The 24,356-nt window shown below is 49.7% G+C and overlaps 5 protein-coding genes and 4 non-coding genes across 11 annotated transcripts; 6 read left to right on the plus strand and 3 right to left on the minus strand.

Annotated features, from left to right (window-relative positions):
- Positions 1 to 104: 104 nt before the first annotated feature.
- On the minus strand, positions 105 to 2,554 carry SURF6 (surfeit 6). Its single transcript, XM_059828923.1, has 4 exons — positions 2,448 to 2,554; positions 1,871 to 2,086; positions 1,373 to 1,464; positions 105 to 892 (listed from the first exon to the last, which is right to left on the minus strand). The coding sequence occupies exons 1-4, from the start codon at positions 2,539 to 2,541 to the stop codon at positions 221 to 223; spliced, it is 1,074 nt and encodes a 357-aa protein (XP_059684906.1). The 5' UTR covers positions 2,542 to 2,554; the 3' UTR covers positions 105 to 220.
- Positions 2,555 to 3,482: 928 nt separating this feature from the next.
- MED22 (mediator complex subunit 22) lies at positions 3,483 to 10,239 on the minus strand. Of its 2 annotated transcripts, none has more exons than XM_059828714.1 (4): positions 10,117 to 10,239; positions 9,474 to 9,554; positions 8,869 to 9,077; positions 3,483 to 4,738 (listed from the first exon to the last, which is right to left on the minus strand). In XM_059828714.1, the coding sequence occupies exons 1-4, from the start codon at positions 10,237 to 10,239 to the stop codon at positions 4,546 to 4,548; spliced, it is 606 nt and encodes a 201-aa protein (XP_059684697.1). In that variant the 3' UTR covers positions 3,483 to 4,545. The 2 variants fall into 2 exon arrangements, with proteins under 2 accessions (XP_059684697.1, XP_059684696.1); XM_059828713.1 differs by having other exon boundaries at positions 3,483 to 4,744.
- Positions 10,240 to 10,367: 128 nt separating this feature from the next.
- On the plus strand, positions 10,368 to 14,745 carry RPL7A (ribosomal protein L7a). Its single transcript, XM_059828723.1, has 8 exons — positions 10,368 to 10,396; positions 11,016 to 11,136; positions 11,578 to 11,727; positions 12,564 to 12,704; positions 13,062 to 13,141; positions 13,468 to 13,598; positions 14,033 to 14,102; positions 14,577 to 14,745. The coding sequence occupies exons 1-8, from the start codon at positions 10,394 to 10,396 to the stop codon at positions 14,679 to 14,681; spliced, it is 801 nt and encodes a 266-aa protein (XP_059684706.1). The 5' UTR covers positions 10,368 to 10,393; the 3' UTR covers positions 14,682 to 14,745.
- On the plus strand, positions 11,437 to 11,509 carry LOC132319141 (small nucleolar RNA SNORD24). The gene has a single exon (XR_009484457.1). It is a non-coding gene; the product is annotated as a small nucleolar RNA SNORD24 (small nucleolar RNA).
- LOC132319142 (small nucleolar RNA SNORD24) lies at positions 12,421 to 12,486 on the plus strand. The gene has a single exon (XR_009484458.1). It is a non-coding gene; the product is annotated as a small nucleolar RNA SNORD24 (small nucleolar RNA).
- On the plus strand, positions 12,813 to 12,889 carry LOC132319140 (small nucleolar RNA SNORD36). Its single transcript, XR_009484456.1, has one exon. It is a non-coding gene; the product is annotated as a small nucleolar RNA SNORD36 (small nucleolar RNA).
- On the plus strand, positions 13,322 to 13,394 carry LOC132319133 (small nucleolar RNA SNORD36). The gene has a single exon (XR_009484449.1). It is a non-coding gene; the product is annotated as a small nucleolar RNA SNORD36 (small nucleolar RNA).
- A 487-nt stretch (positions 14,746 to 15,232) lies between the features above and the next one.
- Positions 15,233 to 20,842, minus strand: LOC104251088 (surfeit locus protein 1). 2 transcript variants are annotated; one of them, XM_059828877.1, is made up of 9 exons: positions 20,780 to 20,842; positions 19,359 to 19,440; positions 19,107 to 19,234; positions 18,659 to 18,741; positions 17,670 to 17,861; positions 17,296 to 17,368; positions 16,752 to 16,914; positions 16,211 to 16,292; positions 15,233 to 15,960 (listed from the first exon to the last, which is right to left on the minus strand). In XM_059828877.1, exons 1-9 carry the CDS (start codon positions 20,840 to 20,842, stop codon positions 15,894 to 15,896), a joined length of 933 nt encoding a protein of 310 aa, XP_059684860.1. In that variant the 3' UTR covers positions 15,233 to 15,893. The 2 variants fall into 2 exon arrangements, with proteins under 2 accessions (XP_059684860.1, XP_059684861.1); XM_059828878.1 differs by lacking the exon at positions 15,233 to 15,960 and having other exon boundaries at positions 16,218 to 16,292; positions 16,792 to 16,914.
- Positions 20,843 to 21,011: 169 nt separating this feature from the next.
- On the plus strand, positions 21,012 to 24,283 carry SURF2 (surfeit 2). Its single transcript, XM_059828891.1, has 6 exons — positions 21,012 to 21,119; positions 21,482 to 21,636; positions 21,860 to 21,963; positions 22,418 to 22,609; positions 23,231 to 23,397; positions 24,193 to 24,283. Exons 1-6 carry the CDS (start codon positions 21,012 to 21,014, stop codon positions 24,274 to 24,276), a joined length of 810 nt encoding a protein of 269 aa, XP_059684874.1. The 3' UTR covers positions 24,277 to 24,283.
- The last annotated feature ends 73 nt before the right edge of the window (positions 24,284 to 24,356 follow it).

The following is a 24,356-nucleotide window of genomic DNA, read 5'->3' on the forward strand; positions in this document are numbered from 1 at the left end:
TAGAAAATTTAATTAACAACCACACAATAGGCTTTTTTGTTATTATTAAGTTGGGAAGCCATGGCCGCAGCTGCCCCACAGGCTGGTCTCCTCGGGTGCTGCCTCCTCCCAGTAGCACGGCCGCGCCAGGCCGCTGGACAGGGCCGCTCCGCAACAGTTCATCACTGACCGCCCCAGCAGAACTCCCACTCCCAGGCTGCAAGGACCAGCTGCCTCGCCCTCACATTAAGCCAGCTTTTTTCAAGTCCTCTGGCAGAACACGGCCTTTCTTCCAGGCCCTGGCCTTCTTCTTCTCTATCTTATCCTTCTTCTTCTTCTGAATGTTCTTACGACGCTTTTCCTGCCGCTGTTGCATCTTTTCCACCACTTTTTCCGTCCGCTTCTCCCACTGCCTTTGGCGTTGCGCTTTACGCTTCTCCTTACGCTTCAGAGCTTCCTTCAGGCGCTCCTCGTTGTCACGAATCTTCACGCCTTCCGCCTTATAGAGAACATTTGTCCATTTCATCTTGTTCTCTAGCTCCTGAGCTTTCTTCTGGTCCTTATCCTTGAGCTCCTCCAGCTTATTCTTCCTGGTCTCCAGCCTGCTCAGCAGCTGCTTGTAGTTTCTGCCCGTCAGAGGAGTGATATTGCCTTTCACTGCTTTCCTCTTCTCTTTCTTCTTCTGGATCTTGCTCAACTCATTCTCTTCATGGACCTCGACCCTGTTAAAGACAATCTCAGCTGTGCTCTCCTCCTTTTGGCTTTCTGGCTTTACCGGTACCTCCTCAGTTTCTTTCTTCTCCATTTTTGCCTTCATCTTTAGCTCCTTTCTTCGGCGCTTCTTCCTCTCTCTCTCATACTTCCTTCGCTGCCTCTTCTCCAGGACTGAAGGGGGTAATTCTTTGGTATCATCCTAAGAAGAAGGATAGACATGAATCAGGAGCCTTAAAAGGATAAAGCAGAATTAAAAGTGGGATGTCCTCAAGTTCCTGATTTTAAACTTCTCCTAAGAAATGAGCTACTTGTGACAAGAAGCTGTGGGCTCAGCTTTTAGAGATACTAAACACTGCAAAGGCATTTCAGACCCCGTACTCTCTCTCAACACCCTGTAGCTATATTCCCTTTCAGGCTCTTAATGCTTTTCTCTTTCCCAAAAATCACCAGAGGTACACACTCCTCCAAGCCAGGCCCTACCTCTTCTCATGTGTTTTTCCAGACCACAAAATACACACAGGTCTCCCAGCAATACCTACAGGCACTTCCTTAGGAGATGGAATTAGCCCAAACCCTGAGCCTTGTAAGATCGTAGTCTTCTCCCCACATCCCCTGGGAGGCTAGGGAGAATTTATATTGCATAAACACACGTATGGGTACATATTAAGAGTTCTCATACTCGTCCAGAAGCCTTTTTAATCTTCTCATGTAGTCTCTGACGCAAGAGATTCATTGCAGAAAAAGAAGGGGAACCCAGTTCACTTTTGCTCCCTGAAAATGAGAGGAAGAAAATAAAAATACTTAAAAGACAGCACTAGCTAAACAGAAGAACTTTCTATGGCTACGGGAAAGGCTCCGAGAACTCTTTAGATGCAGTGAATAGAATGTCAACTCTAAAGATTTCTATTCTTCTTCATTGGTTTCTTTAGAATTCCCCCTTTTCTATCCATATTATTCAACAGTTTAAACGCTATTTCCAGACAGCCACCCAGTGGTGACGTTACAAATTTATGTACACATTCAAAAGCTTTCAGGGCACATTTAATAAGCAAAGATGTTTTCAATTCAGCTGAACTTCTTAAAGGCTTTCCAAACTATACATGTGTTAAGCAATTGAAAAGCAGCCACCTCAGCTCAGGTAACTTTGACCAGACCGTGGCAATGCTGGTATTCTTACCTGTAACAGAACTCTCATTTCTGCTCTGTGTAACACCCTGTGGAGATGATTTGCTGGCTTGAGGCACTGCTTTCTGTCCTGCAGTAGGCTCATGGGTGTTAGAGAGCACCTGTTTGACTGAAGGAGCATTTGTCTTCTCAGCTTGCTTCCTAGGCTTCTTTCTCTTCTTTTTCTTGAGCTGTCTGCCAGCATCCTCGGGCTGGCCTGGCTTAGACACTGGAAGACAAATTACACAAAACGGCACGATGCTACATTCTCATTTCATAACATTCAGTTATTACTAAAAGACTTAAAGTTCCAGCATTACAATGACATATCTCCACCTTCAAAAATTACGCATTTTAGGATTTATTTAAACGGCACACTTCGCTGAAATCCCAGCTCTCCCACGTGCAATCACCACGTGTACAGAAGCGCTCTGAAACCCCGCGTTACCGCAGAAGTTGCTTTTTTCTTAAAAAAAGACACAACGCCACTGCCCCAGGCCAAGCACCCCGTGGAAGCAAGCCTGTCACGAGCTCGGGCTCCCACAAATCGGCCGGGAGGGGCAGAAGCCGAAGCACCGCAGCTCCATTACCAAGTTTCCTCTTCCGCGACTCCGGGGCGTGCTGCACGCAGACCTTCCTCGCCAAGCCCTGCAGGTAGGAGTCCTGGGCGGCCAGGCTGGCCATTATCGCCCCTCGGCAGGCGCTGCGCTGCCCAGCCCGGGCCCGGCTCCCTCAGCGCGAGGAGGCCGCAGAGCCCCGGCCGGGCCCGAGGCGCGCTGTCCCCGCCCCTGGGCACCGCGGGGACCGCGGCATGCCTCGGGCAGGAAGTGACCTCAGCGCGCCGGGCAGGAAGTGACGGCAGCACGCCGGGCAGGAAGTGACGGCAGCGCGACGGCCGCCAGGCGGGCGGGAAGCGGCGGTGACCCGCGGCGGAGGCGGCCCCAAGAGCCGCCGCAGCGGAGCGCCCGCGGGCACCGCCACGGGGCTTTGCCGCAGCCAGCAAGAGCCAAGGGCCCCGCCGCCGAGGCCCCCGCGAAGCCTCGGGGTGCCCCAGCCAGACAGGAGGCGCTCAGGCCTCCTGTGGGGCAGCCGCCGGTCGCCCCGCTGCCCCCGTTTCCCCTGGCCACCACCACCGACCTCGGAGCCACCCCCAGGTTGTCGTCCGGTTCGCCCCTGCCCAGTTAGGCTCCGATCTGGAGGTGCCAAACCCTCATTTGCGATGACTGGGTCGGAGGAGGCAGACCTGTAACCGGTTCAGCCTGGAGCCGCCAAGCTTCTGCCCGCACGAGGGTCCCGGAGCCAGCCCAGCAGCAGGGCGTCTGGAAGGTTCCACGGTAGCCATGGTTTCTGGGGCACGGGTAGGACTGCGGCCCCTACACAGCAACAGCTGCGAGGAGTGGGGTTTTCTTCAAAACGTGGGGGAACGCTGGTCCCAGTGCATGCTCTATATTGTCATATTTTCACAAAGCCCTGTGGCTGAAAACACACGCTTTAAAAATTATACAAAAGAGTTAGTTTTATTAAACCACCTAATTACAAAAATGAATGGAAGAAAAATAAAACAAAAATTATACCAAAATTCACATCCTAAGAAACGAGACATTACAGTAGAACGCTGGGGAAGCTCGGCTCAGCCGTTGGGAATGCACCCACGGCTCCGCGGTGCCCACCACACCGAGCTGTCCTGACCGTATTCCAGTTCAGCTACAGCCCCTTTCAGCTGCGGCAACGCAGAACAACCGCAAAGGGAAAGGACAGAAGCGCCAAGCTGCTGAAGAGCTGCAGATAAAGCACCAAACGTGCTTCTTTGGAAGGAAACCGCCAGAGTAACCGAGTATCCCTCACTGCTCCGTACGCCCCAGGCATCTCAGGATTTTTTTCTAGTAGACAGAACTATTAGCCAACATAAACGCTGGCTTCACATTAGCGCAGGCTATGTTAATAGAAAGTTTCTGTGTAAACACTGACAAAGGAATCGGACTAACTAAAGCGTGTCACTGCTTCACTCTGCGGCCCTGAGCAAGTGGCATCATCAATACCTCAGTCCGATTCCTCAGTTTGCCCTTTTTAAAAGGGATAATACTGCTTCTCGATAAGGGTGTCCCAGGAGCCTCCTCCCAAATGACTGCGAGCAAGAAGTTCAAGCTTGTGAAGCATTCTGGCAGCAAAGACTGCTGTGTAAAAAATGCTGCAAGATTCTTACTCCAGTTGTAGAACGGAGGTTGTCAGATGCCATCCTGAGAGAGCTTTAAAGCAGCCAGAACGTCAGTAACCTTGGGAAGCAGGGTAAAAACCCCAAAATGCTCACCGCCCCCACATTTGGCTCAAGTTTATCCCAAACAAAGTCAGCTCCCAAAACTCCAGCGTGTACTTACTGAGATTCACATGGAGACAAACTGGATTTCTAATGAACTCTACACGTAACTGCAATGTAAAAGCAAACCTAACTTAACTTGTTAGAACAATCAACTTTGTATTTACTTATCACATTCTCTTAAGGGAGAGGAACACTCATGGCAATGTCTCAGGGGTGGAGAAAGCACTGTGGCCATCCAGCGAGCAGAAACCTGCAAATACAGCTCCAGTGCGTCCTCCCGACAGGAAGACGCTTGCTCAGTACAGCAGGTGGAAGACTTCCAGCAGCGCAGTGCTGCCAGGAGGAACACGTCCAGCAGCAGAGGATCCTCTTCAGGGGTGCTCCGTGGGGCCTGCCCCATGCCCGTTCACGTGAGGGTGCGATGGGGTTGAGCTCTGGGGGGTAGCAACGCTCTGCTCTGCTGTGGCAGCTGTCAGAGGCATGGAGAGGCTTTCGGGGGACAGCGTGGCGAAGTCTGGTCTCCAGTAGGCTTCGCACAGTGGAAGATCATTGCTGTCACACAGACTGTAGCTTTCCAGAACAAACAACCCCAGTAAGGAGAGACAGCAGGTGGGATAAGAGAGGAGGGGAAGGGGGAGCAAGACAGAAGCAAAGCATTAAGAAAATGGCAAAAAACCCGTTCATGGATGTAAGGTCTGTGTTCAGAAACTCATGACAAGTCTTGTGACACTGGCCTTCCCTAAGACACCCCTGAAGGGCTGGTCTTGAACCTCATGGGCTTGGTGAGGATCGGAGGAATTTCAGAGTCAAAACTGGTGCTACAAACTGCAACAGAAGCTCAATTCTAATCCAGACACTCTACGTCCCTGAAAAGATCTGGGCTGAAGTCCTGGCACCCCAAATATTGGAGTTCTGCTACTGATTTGAGTGAGGCAAGGACCTCATCCATAATTATTTTACTTGGAGCTAAATCACAACCTATATGAGGAAAAAACCAGAAATCCTGATCTAGATTTAAGTTCGGCAAAAAAGCTAGCACAATTGTTTTAGGGCCCATCCCTGTCACGGTAAAGAAGAAACCTATTTGCAACCTTGCCCTTTCACTAAAGCGCTCCACAGAAGGTCTGGATCTTCTACTGAAGCTCCCCAGCCTGACTGTAAAGTACTGACGGCTCCTACCATTTTCAGCAGAACCTGAGCTGTTCTTCTAAAAGCAGCTTGCTGGACTTGACCAGTGTAGACTACAGAGCTGGATGAACCAGCAGTGTGGGAAAGTAATGTAAGTAATTCTTGCCTGTGCTCTGAGGAAAACACAATGTGGAAGGGCCACAACTAAAAAGAAAAATGGTGGAAGAAACTGGAACAAAACCCAAAGAAATTCCAAAGAGAGGAAGGAGCTGCACACACAAGAGACACGCAAGACAAAGTGAGTGCTGGAGCGGAAAGCAGCTTGCGTTCAGAGTAAAACAAACCCAATGGGTCAAGTGATTTTGTTGTTGCAGCTTTATTTACATTTTTAATGTATGGACTTGAATAGATGCTTAGGGAAATATTTTAAGTGTAGAACTATGAGACACTTCAAATTGCACAAACATGAAACATGTAGAGATCTAACCCCACACTCAAGACAGCTCCTGTGGTCTCAGAGGAGGGAGCAATGGAACATAAATGCAAGTTTGGGGTTTAGAATGAGAAAAGGCAAGCTGGACTTGGAGTTACCGCTTTGGGGAATAAACACAGAAAGCACTAGTTGCAAGCATCTACTTCTGAGGTCTTTTCTGGCAGTATCACCCATCTGGTTTTGCAGTAGAAATGAGATGACCACAGATACAGCTTTTATATCTGGGGCCTTTGTAAAATCCCTTGGAAGATCACCCTTCCCTACAGCCCCCAACACAGTGAAGTTGGGTTCAATTATCAAAGACCTTCAGGACTGAACCAGAACGACTCCTCTTCTGTCAGTCTTAGACCTCAGACCATGGTTTCCAAGGAGAACCTGGCCACAGCATCCACCACATCTTGGCAGGGGAGTTACTAAGAAAATCTTAGCTGCATCAGAAGCGTAACTGCTTCTCCTGCTGCCTCAGAACAGTTCCAAAAGGCTAACCTTCGCCTCTCACCTAACACTCCTCAAAAGCCAGGGTGAATGAGCAGCTACTGCACAGCCCACAACAGCAGTGGCCAGCCTGCCTCTCTGTCTTTTGACTGAGGGTTTCTCAGTGCGTGGAAGGGACTCACTACTGCCCTCGAGGCATGCAGCCAGGTCTGCAGGCAGAGGAACAGCTCTAGGAAACTACCTGAACACAGGGCCTGAAAGCAAAGATTCCTTCAGAACAATCCACTCAGCTTTAGTTTCAAGGACCTGCTTTCAGGTCTCTTCATCAAAACCCCCACATACACATAAAAAGCCTGGCTACGAAACCCAACCCTACACCTGAGGCGCATCCTATTACGCGGGATGGGCAAGGGGCTGTCTCCTAAGCCCCTTTACCACAATGGCAGTGACAATGGCTGGGCAAGAGACACTCCCTGCCACTGGCTTTTCACAGCTGTCGGGAGCAGTGCAGAGAGCACAGGGCAGCTCTCAGCTTTGCAGCACCTGGAGGCATGCTGCTGCAGGGGGCTCACTTTTCTACAGCCTTCCCTGGAGGGATGACCTAAAATAAACCAACCAGTGACCTTCAGGGAAACTGGAGCATGGGGAAGCAGTTTGGCTGTATGGAACCCATGTCCTGGCGTCACGGGACTGCACACCTCTTTGTAAATTCTGCGGGATCCAGACCCACAAGAAAGTAACAGATGGTGCAGAGAGGCAACCCCAGCTGGGCTCCCAGGACAGCACAGAATGCCCATTTGTGGGCAAACCAGCTATTGCATTTACAGCCATTTAAACATGATTATCACTCTACGACCATATGACGTAACAGAAACCTTTTTTCCCAGATTAGACAATAAGGTTTCATTAAAAATATCTTAGTACTCTAATTATAAAAGGACTTTGAATAAATCACTGTTTCTATATTTACACACACACAATTTCTTTGGTGCAGAAAAAGACAGGAAAGAGCAGAGGAACAGAATAAGTGCTAAAAGCAAACGACTAAGTGCTACACAATAGGAGGCTTCAGCGGAGGGATCATAGCTCTGTAGAGCTGCCAGGTTTCCTCATCTCCTGACCACTCTTATAAGAAAGAGCACGAAGGCAAATCCGTTTGGTGTATGCCAACATTTGTGCTTACATGTTAGTTCTGTTACGAAGGGTTGCTTTACATTGCATCTGGTGCCACGCAGGTGAACAGACCATGCCAGCACGGTCAGAACCCCTTGGTCCAGAAGCTAAAGCAACTGACACACAGTGGTGGCAGTCTAGTGACAGTGTGAGAGAAGCACGTCTGGCACACGTGAGGCACCATCATCCCACACCCCATCGCTTTGGATACAGCTCTCCGCTATGCTGTATGCAGCCTCTGGAGTGGATGCAGCCCTGACCTCTCAGGGTCTGGACTGGTGCTTGGGTTTGTGACCAACCCTCTTCATTTCTGAGATATTTCTAGGATCCCTTGCCACCCCACTGAAAAACCTAGTAAAGTTTGAAAATCAACTCTAAACTTTTACCTCAAGTTTTCTTCCAATGTCATAGCAGTTCCTAAGCTATGTCCTATCAGTATCTTTTTACTCGTAAAATCCGTATATTACCCATAAATAATGGCCTAACTTCGAAAGATATTGAGCAATTAGGGTTTTAGTTGACTTAGTTGGGCTTATAGGCATTCAACATTTTTAGAAAGAAGGGAAAGGCAAAAATAGAAAACCTAGTCACTAAAGTTTTAAATAAGTTTTTGAAAAGTTAAGTTTTTGTTTAGAAGTCATAGCATTATTGCAGTGACTTCACTTAGCTTGGACAGTGCAGCCAAAATCATCAGGTTCTCATTTGTTTTCTCCTGCTTTCATTTACTGCATCATCAACTAGAAGTGCTGGAGTGCATGACAGAAAAATAAAATAAAAAAATAAAGTGTCTGAATTCTCTAAAGCCTGTTTTCTAAGAGTCTTTTTAAAACATTAAAAATCCCACAAACAAATCAGTAATAAGTCTTCCATAGAAAATCCTATCACAATACTTCATAATTCAATGAAACTGAGCAAGTCTCCTTTGCTCATTTCCAATGTTCACCCCAAAAGGACTCCAGGCAGCCAGGGGCAGTGGACTACAAGGGAAAAGGCACACTGTGTAACCAGGTCACTTGTGAAAGAAATTACCACAAAGATGTGGTGATCTCATCTAACACCAGGACGCAGCTCAGCAAACTAGTCTCTCTAGGGAGAGAGAGAAAGGCTCCTCCAGAGGGATACTCAGACAGAAGGCTATGCCCCCAAGGTAATTAATCTCCTTTTACAACAATTACAAAGGAAGCCTAAGCAAATTATCTGTCAAATCTACCCAACTAAAGCAGGAACCTAGAGTTGGATGCTGTGAATACCTCCTTCACCATGACACTTATACCCTGTAAGATATCTACAAGGAAAAGGCAGTGGCTTTAGTTGCAGAAAAAGAGTTTGACCTAATTAAAAACAGGAGTGAAATTTTGTTGGGAACATTCTCAAGACCTATACTCTAAGGACTACTTGTTTGTCTGGACTAACTACCCCAAAAGGGCTGGAGTCATAAGGCAGAAGTCCACTGCCTTATTTGTACCTGGAAGAGTAATATTCTTCTTCTAGCTCGTACAGGTCAATGGAGATCTCATCCCGTAGTGCAATCAACTTCTTGTCACACTCCTCCTGCAAGCTTTTCAGCTGCTGGTTGCGCTGGTTGATAGCTTCATTCACAGAGGGGAAATCATTGAGGATCAAGAACTGCTTCAGGTCAGACACAAGTTTCATCAGGGACTCACCAGCTCGGACCTTGTAGCAGGGAGAAAAATCACATAGCACATAGTCTATCAAAACAGTGCTTTGCTCCAATTCTAAAACAAGATCTCCCAAGCTGCTCCTTCAGCCCAAGCCTTGAATAAAGTAGAAGCTTCCATGTTACGTGAGGATGGTTGGACTTGATGATCTTACAGGTCTTTTCCAACCTTAGTGATTCTGTGATTCTGACAGAAGCCTGTAGCTGACAAGCCAGCCAACCCAGCTTTCCCCCTAGAGAAGGAATTCACCCAACAGCCACCCCAAATATCAGGTTACTCTTTTAGCAGCAGTCCTTGTGAGAGTTATAAAGGCTGCCCTAGATGCAATAATGAACCCAATGGTACCTGAAGGATGTGCTGCCCACTGATTTGAACAGTGGATGCTACTCACAATGTTTGCAGCTCTGACATGCATCTCATAGTTATCTTGTTCACCCTGGGTCGCTCGAGAGACTTGAGTTTCATCCTCAATCTAAAGAAAAAAGTATACGTATCCACCTTTACATACTAAAATCCTGATACATGATTGCTACATTATAAGGCATCTCATTTCAGTTCAATCCACACCTGGAATCCCTGGGGCAGCCTCTGGACTCTACAGCACGCGCAGATGATCTTTACTACCCTCCCCGCTCGCTTCTGCGGTTCTCCCCCGTTCAGCAACGCCGCTTCGCTGCCCGCAGGGCGGACACAGGGAGGCCAGCAGCAACCGGGGAGAACTGACCACCGCCTGCCCTGGGGAAGGAACCCTCTTCCCTCACGGCCGCCCTCGGAGGAAGCGGGAGAAAGCCCTCCCCTCCCTGCCGGGCCTCGCTCTCCCCTCACGGCCGCCCCTGGTTGTGGGGCCGCCCCCTCTCCCACTCAGGACTCTTGCTCCCCCCTCACAGCCGCCCCCTCTCCCCTCAGGGACTCCCGTCTCCCCTCAAAGCTGCTCCCGGGGAAAAACCCACCCCTCTCCCCTCAGGAGCCCGAGTGCTCCCGCGGGCGCTGCCCCCTCCCCTCGGGGCTCGGCCCAGGCCCAGGCCCAGGCCCACCTTGGCCGTCTTGATGATTTCGGTGAAGTTGTCCATGATGGACTTGACGTCGTCCTTGAGGCGCTTGTTGTAGGACTGCAGCAAAGTCTCCTTGCTCTGCGGCAGCACCCGCTGCTGCGCCATGGCGTCCCTCCCCGGCCCGCGCCTTCCCGCCCCTCTCGAGTCCCCCTCCGGCCCCGCCCCGCGGCGCGCGACGCCGCCGTCCTCTCGCGAGACGTCGCGCGCCATAGATACTTCCCAGCATGCAGCGCTCCGCCTTTCTCTTTCTCAGTCCAAGATGGTGAGTGCTGGCGGACGCGGAGCGGGGGCTGGGGTCATCCGCCGCCATCCGCCCCCATCGCGGGGCCGCGGCCCAGCAGGGAGAGCCGCGCCGGCTGCTCAGTAGCCTGGGGGGGCGGCGGAGGGGTGTTCCGTGCCCGGTTTGCGGTGCCCGGGGCCGGTCCGGGGGAGGCCGGGTCTGGGCCTACCCGCCTGCGGCTGGGCGGCCGCGCAGCGCGGCGCCGCCCGGCTCGGGGTGCTGGGAGCGGGGCAGCCCGGCCAGGCCGCAGCGTTTTTCTGGGTGTAGGGCGGATCCCGGGCCGGGCTCGGTGGGTAGTAACCCGCGGTGGAGGTGTCTGGGCTGTTCGCGGTGTCGGGGAGTGCCAGCCGCTCCTTGGGTGATTCCGTCCCAGCCGAGGAGAGCAAGACGCGGTTTTAAGCGGTCTCCCTCTCGGGGAAGTTAATAAACCTTTTAAAGTCAAATCGAAGGATGTGCTCTCTCTGGAAAAGTAAGGCTAGGCTGGGAGGTTGCCAGGCTGGTGAAATGCTTGGGAAAATGCATTTCTAAGGTGGGCTGAAAGCTCTTTTAAGTACACAAGTATTGGAGGCAAAAGAAGAAAGAGTTTATTTCTTGTTTGCAGCCGAAAGGAAAGAAGGCCAAGGGCAAGAAGGTGGCACCAGCCCCTGCTGTAGTCAAGAAGCAGGAGGCCAAGAAGGTCGTCAATCCCCTCTTTGAGAAGAGGCCCAAGAACTTTGGCATTGGTGAGTAAGTGGATATTTGGGCTACTCGTTGAATTATTTTTTTGCTTTATAGACAGATGTTTAAATCGTAAACAGAAGGGTATTTTAATAAAAGCTGTAGAGTGGAGAGAGTGATGGAAGGTAGTTGCCTTGAAATTAAGAGCTGTCCTTCATTAGGTATATGAAGGTAGCTATGGACAATTTGCTGAATTTCCCGTATTACAGAGACTCATTATATGACTCCATTGTGATGAATTTTGCACTTTTGCACGTGGTGTGGTAAATCAGCTCAGACTGCTGTAGTGCCATTTTTGTACAGTGTGCAGATGATGTGAAAGAATATTTGCTATCTGAGTGATAGTGCTGACATGTCACCACCAAGATCACTGATGCACTCATGCCTGTCCCATGCTGTTGCTTTGTGGGTTTGAGACAGCTTTGAGTTAAAGTCTGTATTTTTAGGACAGGATATCCAGCCGAAGCGTGATCTCACACGTTTTGTGAAATGGCCGCGCTACATCAGACTGCAGCGCCAGAGGTCTATTCTTTACAAACGCTTGAAGGTGCCTCCTGCCATTAACCAGTTCACTCAGGCTTTGGACCGCCAGACAGGTAAGGATGTGCCCCACAAAGTTCTCTTGACTTGGGTCCTTAATGGGATATGCCTCAGAAGAGGAAAGAAACTAAAGTAAAACTTAACAAGGTAAGCTGGAGAGTATCTTTGGAAGCATTTTAGGGAGGCTTTGATAGCTACTGGGGTGATGTCAAGAGCAAATTGCTGTCTGAATTTGCTGGCTTAAGTCTTGATAGCTGCTATGCACTAGGGAATACAAAATACCAAAGGTCCTACTTTAATCCAAACCCAGGGTTATCTTTGTGTTTCCATCGGAGTCCATTCTTCCAGCTTGATGTAGAACATGGAGGGTTTTTTTAACTGTGTAAACAGGTAGTTTGAGAAATCTGTAGGAGTGCAGGCTTTGGGTGAGGAAGCCAGCATCCTGCAGGCTGACATTGGTGCGGGGGAAGAAGGGACTTCAGGGTCTTCTGTGAACGAATAAACAGTCTTTTCCAGGTGACAGTGTCTATGCAAGAAACTTTCAACCTATGTAGAGTAACTCCCTCATAGATGTTGCCAAACAAGTTGCTTGCTTTAAAGGAGAAAGTGCTCCACCTTTAGCCATAATTGCTGTGGGGGTCCACAGGCATTTCCTCATCCAAACAGTGAAGGAGCTCTCCTTGCCAGCAGAGGTGCATGTAGAGGTAAATATGGGCTCTGGAGGCACTGTTAGCTCTGCTCTTGCACTGTGCAAGTGATGCTAACTTTTTGCTGTCTAAAAACACTTGATGACAACCACCAAGATTGCTGATGCACTGCAGTCTTTTAAAAAGTAATGCTTAGATTTTTTTCAGGTCATGCAACTAACTAACCAGAAGATGTTCTCTTCCAGCTACACAGCTGCTGAAGCTGGCGCACAAATATAGGCCAGAAAATAAGCAAGAGAAGAAGCAGAGGCTACTGGCTCGTGCTGAGCAGAAAGCTGCAGGAAAGGGAGATGCTCCGACTAAGCGGCCACCGGTTCTCCGAGCAGGTAATTTTGTACAATGACTTGGCTGCTTGCACGTGTGGGAGCGTGGTACGTAGTTAGAAAACTGATGAGTTGGTGCTCTGCTCCAACTGAACAGGATTGGACAAGCTATTGCAATGATGTATGAATTTCTTCACCTGAGCTCAAAGTGAAGAGCAAAATAGACGAGCTTTTTAACCCTGAGCTTTAGCAGATTGTCCATGGAATATCTACTCTGTGCTACTGAATGGATGCAAAAAGTTTTCACAAATTTCGTAATGAAGCTGTGCTATGGAATCTGAGCTGGTTGTATGAGGCTTATATGAAAGCTCTGAAAGTAGACTGAGCGGAATCAAAGCTTACCTATAACTTGTTTTTCAGGTATTAACAGTGTCACAACTCTGGTAGAGAACAAGAAAGCTCAGCTTGTGGTTATTGCCCACGATGTTGACCCCATTGAGGTAAGCATACTCACTGGTACCTGTTACAGGCTACCTGTGTAACTTAAGCTGAGGTCAGAACTGGGTTTGGGGTGAAAGTGCATTTTAGGACAAACTGATTGCATGAAAAGATGTATTTACCATAACTGGAATGCTTATGCATGTTCATAGCTGTCCCAGTATTAGAATGAGGCTTGGCCCTTGCAATGATGTATGAATTTCTTCACCTGAATCAATAATGAAGAGCAAACCGAGCTTTTTAACACTGAGCAATTGCCACAACCCAGGCCAATTCAAAGAATAAAAAGATGTTATACAGTTATACAGCACACTCCCTTTCTTTTCAGCTGGTGGTCTTCTTGCCAGCTCTGTGCCGCAAGATGGGAGTGCCATACTGCATCATCAAGGGCAAAGCCAGACTGGGGCGACTGGTCCACAGGAAAACTTGCACCTCTGTTGCTTTCACCCAAGTGAACCCGTAAGTATTTTGTCTGCTGACTTGATGCACTGAGTGGAGAAGGCAAACTGCCCGTAAGCACAGACTGTTGGGCAGGTGGATAGCAAACTTGGGTATCTCTAGTTTAAAGTAGTAAAACTAAAATACTGCCTCTGTAATGTGTAATATAGGTGTCCTTTTGTATGAAGAGCTCTATTGGATCCTGAAGATGCGGATTATTTTGGCTTGCCAAAATGGATAGTTAATCTAAAATACACAGATGGAACTATTAACCTTAATCTGAGCAGTGCAGGTTCCTAAAGCATTGGTGGTTGGAGGGATTAACCCTTGGCAAATGATGCTTATGCTTAACCTGAAAAGTCACGTTGCCATTACAAGCTCTTAAATCCTGAGGCAGAAGACTTACAGAAAATAGTAAATCGAGGCTCTAAAGGAACTAAAACTATCCCCAACAGGGAGGATAAGGGAGCCCTTGCAAAGCTGGTGGAGGCTGTCAAGACCAACTACAATGACAGATACGATGAGGTAAGATTCTCTGTGCTGCTAGCCTTGTCTTCCATTTTATACTGTTAACATCTCCAAAAGCTTCCCAGTGAAATGCAAATTATTTCAGACATAGTGACATCAGTTTAAAGCCTGTTGAGTGTGGTGTGCCTAGATTTGCTTACACTGTATCCAGGTTCTTTCCCTGAGGGTGGGGTAAAATGTGAATGCTGTCAACAAGTTACAAGTAGGCGGAGCGGTTACAGGGCTAGGATTGTAGGGAGGGCAACAGCTTCTGCTAGGCTCAACTCCATGCCCCAAGTCCAGAAGTTAGGTGATGGCTGAATCCAGCACCATTCATGGGGAAAGATTTTAAACTCCTCTATCTCTGCGCTGCCCTGAAATGTAGTTCACAGCTTGAAATGTGTAGAAATTCCTAGTTGAGGGAGCTTTGGGAATTGAATGATGTCACAAGAGATTGTATGAGGCATCTAACCTGTTCTCACTTCTTTGCAGATCCGTCGTCACTGGGGTGGTAACGTCTTGGGTCCAAAATCAGTGGCTCGCATTGCTAAGCTTGAAAAAGCAAAGGCTAAAGAACTGGCTACTAAGCTGGGCTAAAGATGTACTGGATTGCTACTGTGTTTTCTGTACATAAAAAGAATAAACCCCAGATTAAGTTTCAGTGGTCTCTGTTAATGGGAGTGTTCTAGGCAGTGGGTAGCATACTGGCATTGCCTTCCATCAAATGATTGAATAGTGCTGCACAGAAACAGCTGTATCAAGCAGGTTATTACTTTACTTGGAACAGCTGCCCTTAACCACTGGTGCTGTGTAGTAATCCCTCTCCTTTGAGCATGCAGCCCATCAACAGCAGCTCAGCTGCACATGCTGTGTGATCATTGAGTTGAATGGACTAGGCTAGTTCTGGCTTTAAGCCTAGCTTGCTTGTGCAACTATCTCAATTGGAAATGGCTCTTGATCATCTCCATTAGTACTAAAGACTTGGTTACAGTATGGGTTATATAGGGTGTTACAATGTTTTACCAGGCTAACGAGATGGGGACCTGCTGTGAGGAGGTCTGTGATGCCTCTTCCAGGACAAGAATGGTCAGTGAAGACAGGCTGAAGTGGGGGAAGAATCTAGACCTTCTTGTGCTTCTGTTCTCTCCTGACTGCTGACTTGGTCTTGTGGCACTGTGGGAGGCTACCAAGCTTGGGGTAGCTGCTGCTGGTTCTTGCTAGCCCTCCTCATGCTCTTGCAAAGCCATGGGCTGCCTTACACAGCTAGACTTGAGTATCCACAGCAACCTTTAATTCAGGTCTGTCACTGTTAAGATGCAAGATGCACAATGCAAATCAGAAGGCAAGCGCCTGTAGGCCCTCTTTATTTATTCTGATGCAACTGCTGTGACCCATTCCTGACTTCAGGAATGACTACTCAGCACAAAGAAACTTTGATTCACAAAATCCCTTGCCGTCTTTTGGAAAATAGATCGGTGGAGAAGTTAAAACTTCGTAGCTTACAACAAACCACAATAGAAAAATGTATCCTTGAGACTTCTAGTGAAGCTGATTTATGCAGTAGTCTCAACAGCCACTTCCACTTTTGAAGTTCAGTGCTTCCAAGCTGCAGCCAGAATCGTGCTGGCAGGAGCTTGGGGTCTGCATCAGTTGTTTAAAGTCTGTTTGCAGCTTGATAGCTGCACAAGTTTACTGAACGTACTGCCCTGAAACTGGGTGCTTCAGTTACCCAGGACTGATCAGACTGCTGTCTTCTATGAAAGTCTGCTCTTGACTGTGGTACAGAAGAGAAGAAACTACCCCTTCCACTCACAGAGGTATCTTTTGTATAAATTTCCTGTACCACAAGAATGAAGTTGCAGCACATAAGCCATACCTATGAAAGAAAACAAACCCATCCGTTTATACCTCCTTTTCAAGATGGACTGGACCTTTCTAAGTCAGCTGTGATGCAATAAAACACAATTTCAAATCACTGTGCAAATGTTACTCAGGTTAAAGCCTTAGGCTTTTGTAGCTTAAGAGCTCCTCTGGTCTCACTGACGCAGGAGCAAGAATACCAGGCAAAGCTGTACATCCAAAAGAAACGCGGGGAAGGTCAGTCAAGCGCTGTCTGGGTAACTTACCAGGTGACGATGTACTGCATGTGCTCGTTTCTCAGGCTCACTCTCGTCTGGCCTCCGATGGGCCCCCCTGGGACTGTGCTTCCTATAGGCACAACACAGCACACAAGTTAAATCTCTAGCCTGCACCATGTAGAGCTGCCCTTGCTGTGAGAAATGGGATGAAGGTGGTCAGTTGCATGGATGCCCTGCTCCTCTTCCTCAGCAATCCCAATTTACCAGCAAAGCCAGAGCTGTGGGGCAGGCGGCCCCACAGCAAGTGGCTGGTTGTGCTCGAGGCATCGAACACCACCTGCATCTCTTCCGAGCATGGCACCGTTCCCCAGTGCTGGCTGCCTACAACTTTCAAAACAGTAGACCTAGCAGAGTACATAAAGAGAAAGATGCAATACCTCGTTGGACTTGATGATCTTAAAGGTCTTTTCCAACCTAAATAATTCTATGATTCTACCTTTCCAAGTGCCCAGGGGAAAGAAATAACTGAATGGAAAGGGGGAGAGACTGATGTAAATTGGATGTGGGGTTGGGTGACTCTGTGACTTACTGAAATCTGCATCGATAAAGATGGGCTCAGCACCAGTCACCTTTGCCATAGCCTCCAGGTCACGGTAGTGCCAGCGGTTTTTCTCAATGTTGTTTTCAGGCACAAAAGGTTTCCGGGTTTCTGATAACCTCACCACCCCAGTGAGGTCAATTTCGTCTTCAATCTGAAGAGAAGTGCAGAGGAGGAAAAAAGGAATCTTTCAAGGTTCACTTCATATTCTGGCACCATATTCAGGTCCTGATAGAAAAATACGGCACTTGCGGGGCCTGATTATAAATCAAGTGGTCGTGCCATGCAGTGGGGCAGTGCTGTAACACAGCAGGGAAAAAGGCAGGTCAAGAACAGCTCCTTGTTTGTAAAAAACATTATTTACCTAACAAAAAGGTGGGAAGAAGAGGTTTGCCTTCTTTGAAAAGTGCAATGACTGTTTAAATAACCTCCCATCACGCTGAACATGGCTACTGCCTTTCTTTCTTTGTCAGCAGTGCCTCTGGGTAATGGCAGGGCAGAAAGCAACATGCACCATTGCCTCTATCCCCCTTACCTGTCCCTTCAGCCTGGTCTCTGGTTTCAACTTCTTTTTGGGCACAAATCCTCGGTTGACTAAAATCGTGACCCTAGAGTTACATAAAGAAGTATGGCTCATGAGTGATAGGAAATTTATTCCCGATGCTGCCTAGAACTAAGTACCAAAGAAAGAAGCAACCCATAAGTTTGGTGCCACTTTTTTTTTGTCATCTGAGTGCCCGTTATATGGGAATTTAAATACAATTTCAAATCAAGCCTCAGTGACCTAACAGACTGTGAGAGATGCCTTTTAAGGGAGAGGGAGTGATTTATATAAACCCAACCACCATGATTCAGCTTTTCAAAACAGAAGGGAGTTGCTCACATGAACCATGACTTTCATTAACTTACCCTAGTTCTGTGCAGTAGAAAGGAGTAATGACATTTGCTCCGTTTTCCGGGTGGGATGTCAGCCGCCCGGCTTCTCTGGCTTCTCGCTCAGGGTCCACAAGTGACCGTGGCAAAATATAGAGCTCCTTGGAGTGGTCAAAATGCCCTCGGACCTTTACAGGTCTGTACTCCAATTCCTTCAACTCCATGGGGCTGCAGGGAACAAGATGAAAACAAAATCATGGCTGTGATTGACAGGCAAATCAGATTAGGGGATTTTACTGTGGGATTCTCCTTTTCCCTAATGGTTCACTCTAGAGCCAGTTGGCAAATGTAAACAGAAGACAAACACCTCATGGAGTAAGCAGCTGGCTTACTATTTTATTTTTATTACAGTGAATCAAATCAAGATGATTCTGAGTATCCAGGGAGCAGTTCTTTTCCGTGGTATCTGTAACTCAGTGCTGCTTCAATGGCACACACAGCAGGTGGATACGCTGCATGTGCACCCAGCCCACAAGGAGCATTGCTTTCCCATCCCAGACTTTGAAATCTAACAACTGAACTGTTTTGACAGTTGTGCCATATGGCCAAGTGACCTTAAACATCTCTCTCATATCTGACACAACTGCTCCACACTTGGGGCAGGGCCTGCTATCGATCCACAACTCCCTGTTGCAGGAATAATCTCTTTGGGACATCACAGGCACCAGCTACCAAGTCCTCCTTCTCCAGGAGGATTACGTATGGTATGAACTACATACCACATTCTCTTTTTACATGGACCTAGAGTATCCCACAGGGAAGCGTTCACTTATTCTTTTACTAAAAAGAAGAAAATTAACAGGATGTCTATCTTCCTAATTTGCTTGCATATCCTGATTCCCATTGCATTTCTTCATTTTCATGCAGTTTAGTTTAGCGTAAGCTCATTAGTGCAGGGACCATATCTAATATGCCCAGCACACAGTCAGTGCTCTGTAGACAATAAACTGTCTCAGCTTCCTTACTCTAATGTCAGAGGGATGGGCTCTGATGTAATTCTTGATGCCAGTTGTGCAATCAAATCTAATTTCCACTTGCGTCGCTGAACCTGAAAGTACACAAACACAAAAGTAATTCCTTATGGTAGAACAGAGCAATCCATTAACCCCAGCAAGCCTTAAAAACTTTGTTCTAAGTTTTTCCTCTGACCTGGCCTAAAACAGGGTAATTGGAGATGCAGAAAGGGAGGCTACTGACTTTAATTTGAGGAAATATTTATATTGAAATACAAGTGTAAAAAATAAGAATCTCTCCTTTAAAGACTTACAAATGTATACTTGGAAAACATACAGGTAAAATAACAGCAAATCTTTACCCTGTATGTGATTTGAACTAGATTAAACAGCCAGAGATGGAAAAACCTGACAGCCCTCAAGTGCTCATCTCTGGAAAAAATGAAATACTTATTTGTACCTGCCAAGTGCCGAGACAGAACGTGGTCAGAGGGACCAGGAAAAGGCCCCATTTGACCAAGACGTCCTCTCCAGATTCGTTAGCAGCTGTTGTAGAACTTCGTGGTCTGCAGAACCTCAAACAAACATCTAGAGAAAAACAGAATGAGAAATAGGATTTATACAGGTGAGGAGATGCCAAATTCCTACAGAAAATGTCACCTCTTCGTATAACGTCGAAACAGGGCAGAAGCCCAAGAAAATCTTTTCTTACCTTTAGTCTGCTGGACCAGACCAGAACCTGCTTTAGTTACGGGATACCCAAAAAATGTTCTTCTGATCAAGCAATGTGATACCTACATGAAATAAGAAAGAGCCTTTGTAGTGTCTCTGCTTTGTAAAATTTGTATCTAGATGGTATCAGTTGCCTCAACGATTGCATGAAATTTTGTTTACCCATTGATACAAGTCTCATCTGAGCAACTGCCTGTGAAACACTATGGGCTAGGTTATAGTTTTAAAAAAAACAACCATCAAATTCCAGTTACAGAGCTAACTATAGCACAGCAAATGATCTATCCCTTTCCATCCACGCTATCAGCAAACGTACACACCATCTTAATTCGTTCTTGAAACAAATACCAGCCGAGCACCTGCCCTTCCCGTTTCCTCCCCTTCCCGCCACGCTGGAGCGGCACAAGGACAGATCTACGGTCTTTTTGCACCGATTCGGCTCACTTTTAGCACCGCTTCGCCCCGTGCAGTGAAGCCGGTCCCCACACCGCGACGGGGGGCACCAACCCACCGCAGCCAAAGCCCGGGCCGCGGCAACGGAAGGGCGGCGGCTGGGGGAGCCCGGCCGGGCGCACGTACAGCGCCGAGCCCCGCGGGGGGACGAGCCCCGGACACGATCGGGGCCTCAGCCGGGCCGGTCCCGCTCCCCTCAGCCCTCACCCGGCCCCGCTCCCCTCAGCCCTCACCCGGCCCGGCCCCGCTCCCCTCAGCCCTCACCCGGCCCCGCTCCCCTCAGCCCGGGTTCGGCCCGGCCCCGCTCCCCTCAGCCCTCACCCGGCCCCGCTCCCCTCAGCCCGGGTCCGGCCCGGCCCCGCTCCCCTCAGCCCTCACCCGGCCCGGCCCCGCTCCCCTCAGCCTTCACCCGGCCCCGCTCCCCTCAGCCCTCACCCGGCCCGGCCCCGCTCCCCTCAGCCCTCACCCGGCCCCGCTCCCCTCAGCCCTCACCCGGCCCCGCTCCCCTCAGCCCGGGTCCGGCCCGGCCCCGCTCCCCTCAGCCCTCACCCGGCCCCGCTCCCCTCAGCCCGGGTCCGGCCCGGCCCCGCTCCCCTCAGCCCTCACCCGGCCCGGCCCCGCTCCCCTCAGCCTTCACCCGGCCCCGCTCCCCTCAGCCCTCACCCGGCCCGGCCCCGCTCCCCTCAGCCCTCACCCGGCCCCGCTCCCCTCAGCCCTCACCCGGCCCCGCTCCCCTCAGCCCGGGTCCGGCCCGGCCCCGCTCCCCTCAGCCCTCACCCGGCCCCGCTCCCCTCAGCCCGGGTCCGGCCCGGCCCCGGTCCCCTCAGCCCTCACCCGGCCCGGCCCCGCTCCCCTCAGCCTTCACCCGGCCCCGCTCCCCTCAGCCCTCACCCGGCCCCGCTCCCCTCAGCCCGGGTCCGGCCCGGCCCCGCTCCCCTCAGCCCTCACCCGGCCCCGGCGCTCCCGCAGCAGCCGCGGCCCCGCGCGCAGCAGCAGCCTCCACGTCGCCATGGCAACGCCGCCACCGTCCCCCGCGCCGCCACCCGCCTCCGGCCCAGGCAGCCCCGGCGCGGACAAGCAGCAGGCCCCTCTCTAGCCTCCCCTCTCTATGGTGCCGGCGGCTCCCCAGCGGGGCCGGCACCGGAAGTTGAGGCGAGCTCCTGTCTGGCGGCGCCGCTCTATGGCGGGGCCGGGGCCTGTCGGCGGTGCGGCCATGGCGGAGGTGCCAGAGGAGGAGCGGCTCTTCCTGCGGCAGCACCCGCTCCTCAGCCTCGCGGAGCCGGGCAAGGTGGGGCTGGAGCCGGGCCGTGCGGGGCTGAGGGGCGCCTTGAGGGCCGGGGCCTCCCCCGGAGGGGGACCATGAGGGAGACCGGGGCCGCCACCCTGAGGGTTCGTGAGGGGGTGCCGAGGCCGCGTCCCTGGAGGGGGCCGTGAGGGGGGACGAGGCCGGTTGGTAGCAGGCCGGGGAAGGTACCCCGGCAGTAGGGCTCGGCCCCAGTGAGCTCGCTGGCCCGGAGGCTTTTCTCCGGCCGTGGAAGTCGGAGGAGGGCTGGGGAGGAGGACGCTGGTGGGAGCTTGAAGTCTCTCCTGCCCTCCCCAGCTCTGTGGTAATCCTCTGGGCTTCCCTGACCAGGCATCGTTTTTCTTCAGGTGAGATGCAGGCTGACAGGCCACGAGATGCCATGTCGTCTGTCAGAGCTGCAGGCTTATACTAATGGCAAGAAGTATCAGCGGCTGATAAAGACAGCCAGAGAGTTTGACTATGGCAAGTTTGAGCCCCATATAGTGCCCAGCACAAAGAATCTGTACGTATTCTTCCTCTTGTGTGTTATGCTTCACACTTTGTTCAATCTCAGACATAAAGTGGTTGAGCTTTACAAAGTTCTTGAGTGTTTATGGGTTTTGGGAGTCTGGGAAAGTCTTTATAAAGTATTTATCAACTTTGAGCACGGTGCTTATAAGTGAAAAGTTATTAAGTAATAGCATACTTAAATTCTGTCACTGGTTCTTTCTTTCTGTGTCTGTCAGACACCAGCTGTTTTGCAAGCTCACTCTCAGACATATCAACAAGTTTCCAGAGCACGTGCTGCGTCATGTCCAAGGGAAGCGCTATCAGAAGGCCCTAAAAACATGTAAGTGGCTTTTCTGAAGATACAACTAGCCAGCTTTTTCCCCTGAGCTGTTGGGATTCCAGTAGCTCTGCATGAAGGAAGGGGATACATTTTCTTTAGATTGTCAGTAATGTACTGCTGTTTCTGTGTGTGCTCCTCAGCCAGGAAGGAAGATCCTGGGTATAGGGAGCAACAGGCCCCTAGCAAATACCTTGGAACACCCTTCCTTGAGAGAAGCAGTTCTAAAACTTCCCCAGAGAGGGTGGTTCACACATCCAGCACAGTCTCTGTGTTAACATCTTTCCCATCTTTCATGGTCCGTAGTATCACTGTAGATTACATGAATGTATATTAGAGTTGGAGCTCAACATACTTTTGAGTTGCATTTAAAATAAACTAGAGCTGAATGAAAATGAAAAGAACTTGGGTGACTGGGTGGCCTTGCTAAGTGCTGCCTGACGCCTTGCACTATTAGATGAGGAGTGCCAGAAGGAAGGAGTGGAGTACGTCCCTGCCTGCCTGCGACAGAAGAAGCAGCGGACACAGCACCCTGATGACCACATGAACGGGAGCAGGCAGCCTTCTGGAAAAGAGGAATTCTGGGAGCCAAAGTCCAGCGATGAGGACGGAGAGGAGACGGACGACAGCATGAGTGACCTGTACCCACGTGAGTAAGAACGTTGGTATCATCTATGTCTTGAGGGGAGTTTGTCGGCTCATTTTCTCCCGGCTTCTTGTTACTGGTCCCTGCTGCTTGCGTGCCGGAGGCATGTGACTTCCACCCAGTTCGGGCTTCTTGGGTTTCAGAAAAGCTTAACCACCACCACCGAACAAGAAGTAGCAGTTATCACTAAGTATTAACCAGAGTTGGATCACATAAGATGGGAGGGGAGGGATACAAGATCCACTGGGATTTGCTGCTTTAGGTATCTCTGCTTTCCTTGTTTCTCAGCAAGTCCTTGAGTCTGACAAGAGTTGGTCAGGCCATTCTGCTGACTGACGTCTGGAGGCGCTGCATTGCTGTAGGAGAGCAGAGGTGTAGCACCACAGAACCGCCTGTGCTGAACGGTTCCCAGAGCCAGAAAGGGGCTAGTGAGAGCACCAGGCACGTTTCTAGTTAAACACCAGTGTGTTTATGTCCCAGGTATTTCAGTAGTGACATGTGTACGCACGGGGATTGGAAGCAGCTTGGCAAATCACCTTTAAGGTGTACTCAAAGTAAAGTGAGGCAGAGGCAGAGCCTGTGTGCAGAGGGAACCGATTCTGAGCTTAAATATTTGTATTTTAGCTGCACTCTTCACAGAAAAAAGCCTAGCAGCTCCACAAACCACGAAGGTCAGCGATGACTTTGCAACAGACAGCGAGGACGAGGGGGCCAAGCAGAATGGTGACGTGAATGGAGTGGAAGGTGGAAGAACAGATGTCAGCAGAGCAGTTGGCAACAAAAGGGGCAAGGTGGGAGTCAGGCTGCCGCGTGCAGCAGCAGGGGAGCGCGGAACCAAGATCCCATCCTGTAGGTGTTTTTCTGCTCTATTCCTGTCTGAGAACCAGCAGAAGGTGCAAAGCTGTTCAGCAGAATAGTTTCCCCATGCACCAGCCACTAACTCGCATCCTGAGGTGCGAATTACTACCAGTAAATGTTTATCCTGTCTGCTCTAACTGGGGATGTTCCTGCGGTATAAATAGCTCATATTTGGTGGGATCCTGCTGCACACTCTCTTTAACAGGGAGACTGAAATGCATCTTATGGGTTCTGTTATCTTCCTCCCCATAAACACACAAACACAAGTTAAACCCTTTTGAAGTCACAGGGTCCTTCTAGACCCTTTTTCTGCCTCTTTTGAGGAGCTGGCCAGGTCCTGCCTTACAGGACATACCCTGATCCTTCTCAGTTTGGGAAGCAGGCAGATGTTACATACGCAAAGATGGATAAACCTTTAACTCTCAAAAGCAGCCCCTAAGGAAGGGGCTGGATCCTCTATGACCACATCAAACTGGAAAGCGAAGGCTGGATATTTAGGCTCATTTCTACAGGGAGACCATCACTGTTTGTATCTAATGAAACCATACGCCTGTCAGAGAAAGGGATGCTAACTAACTTGCAGGACAGGGCAAGGAGACATCCTGGCTGTCTCTGTGACCAGGGCTGTGCTGCTTCAATCTCTGTTGGTAAAGAAGACCACACTCAGTTTCTGAGGGTTGGCTTTGGGTTTTGGCAATGAGCTGATTCACTTCTTTTTTCCTCTACAGAAACAGGCAGGCCCTTTAAAGAAGAAATTCAAAAATCATCATCGAAAACCCAAGAACTTCAAGAAAGCAACCAATGGCAAATAAATTTTATGATAAATATGCAGCCTGAAGCCTGTTGTGTAACACTTCTAGAGGGGCCACAAGACGGTCTGAAGCATTTACCT

The sequence above is a fragment of the Gavia stellata genome, chromosome 24 (assembly GCF_030936135.1).
Source record: "Gavia stellata isolate bGavSte3 chromosome 24, bGavSte3.hap2, whole genome shotgun sequence".
Lineage (NCBI taxonomy): Eukaryota > Metazoa > Chordata > Aves > Gaviiformes > Gaviidae > Gavia > Gavia stellata.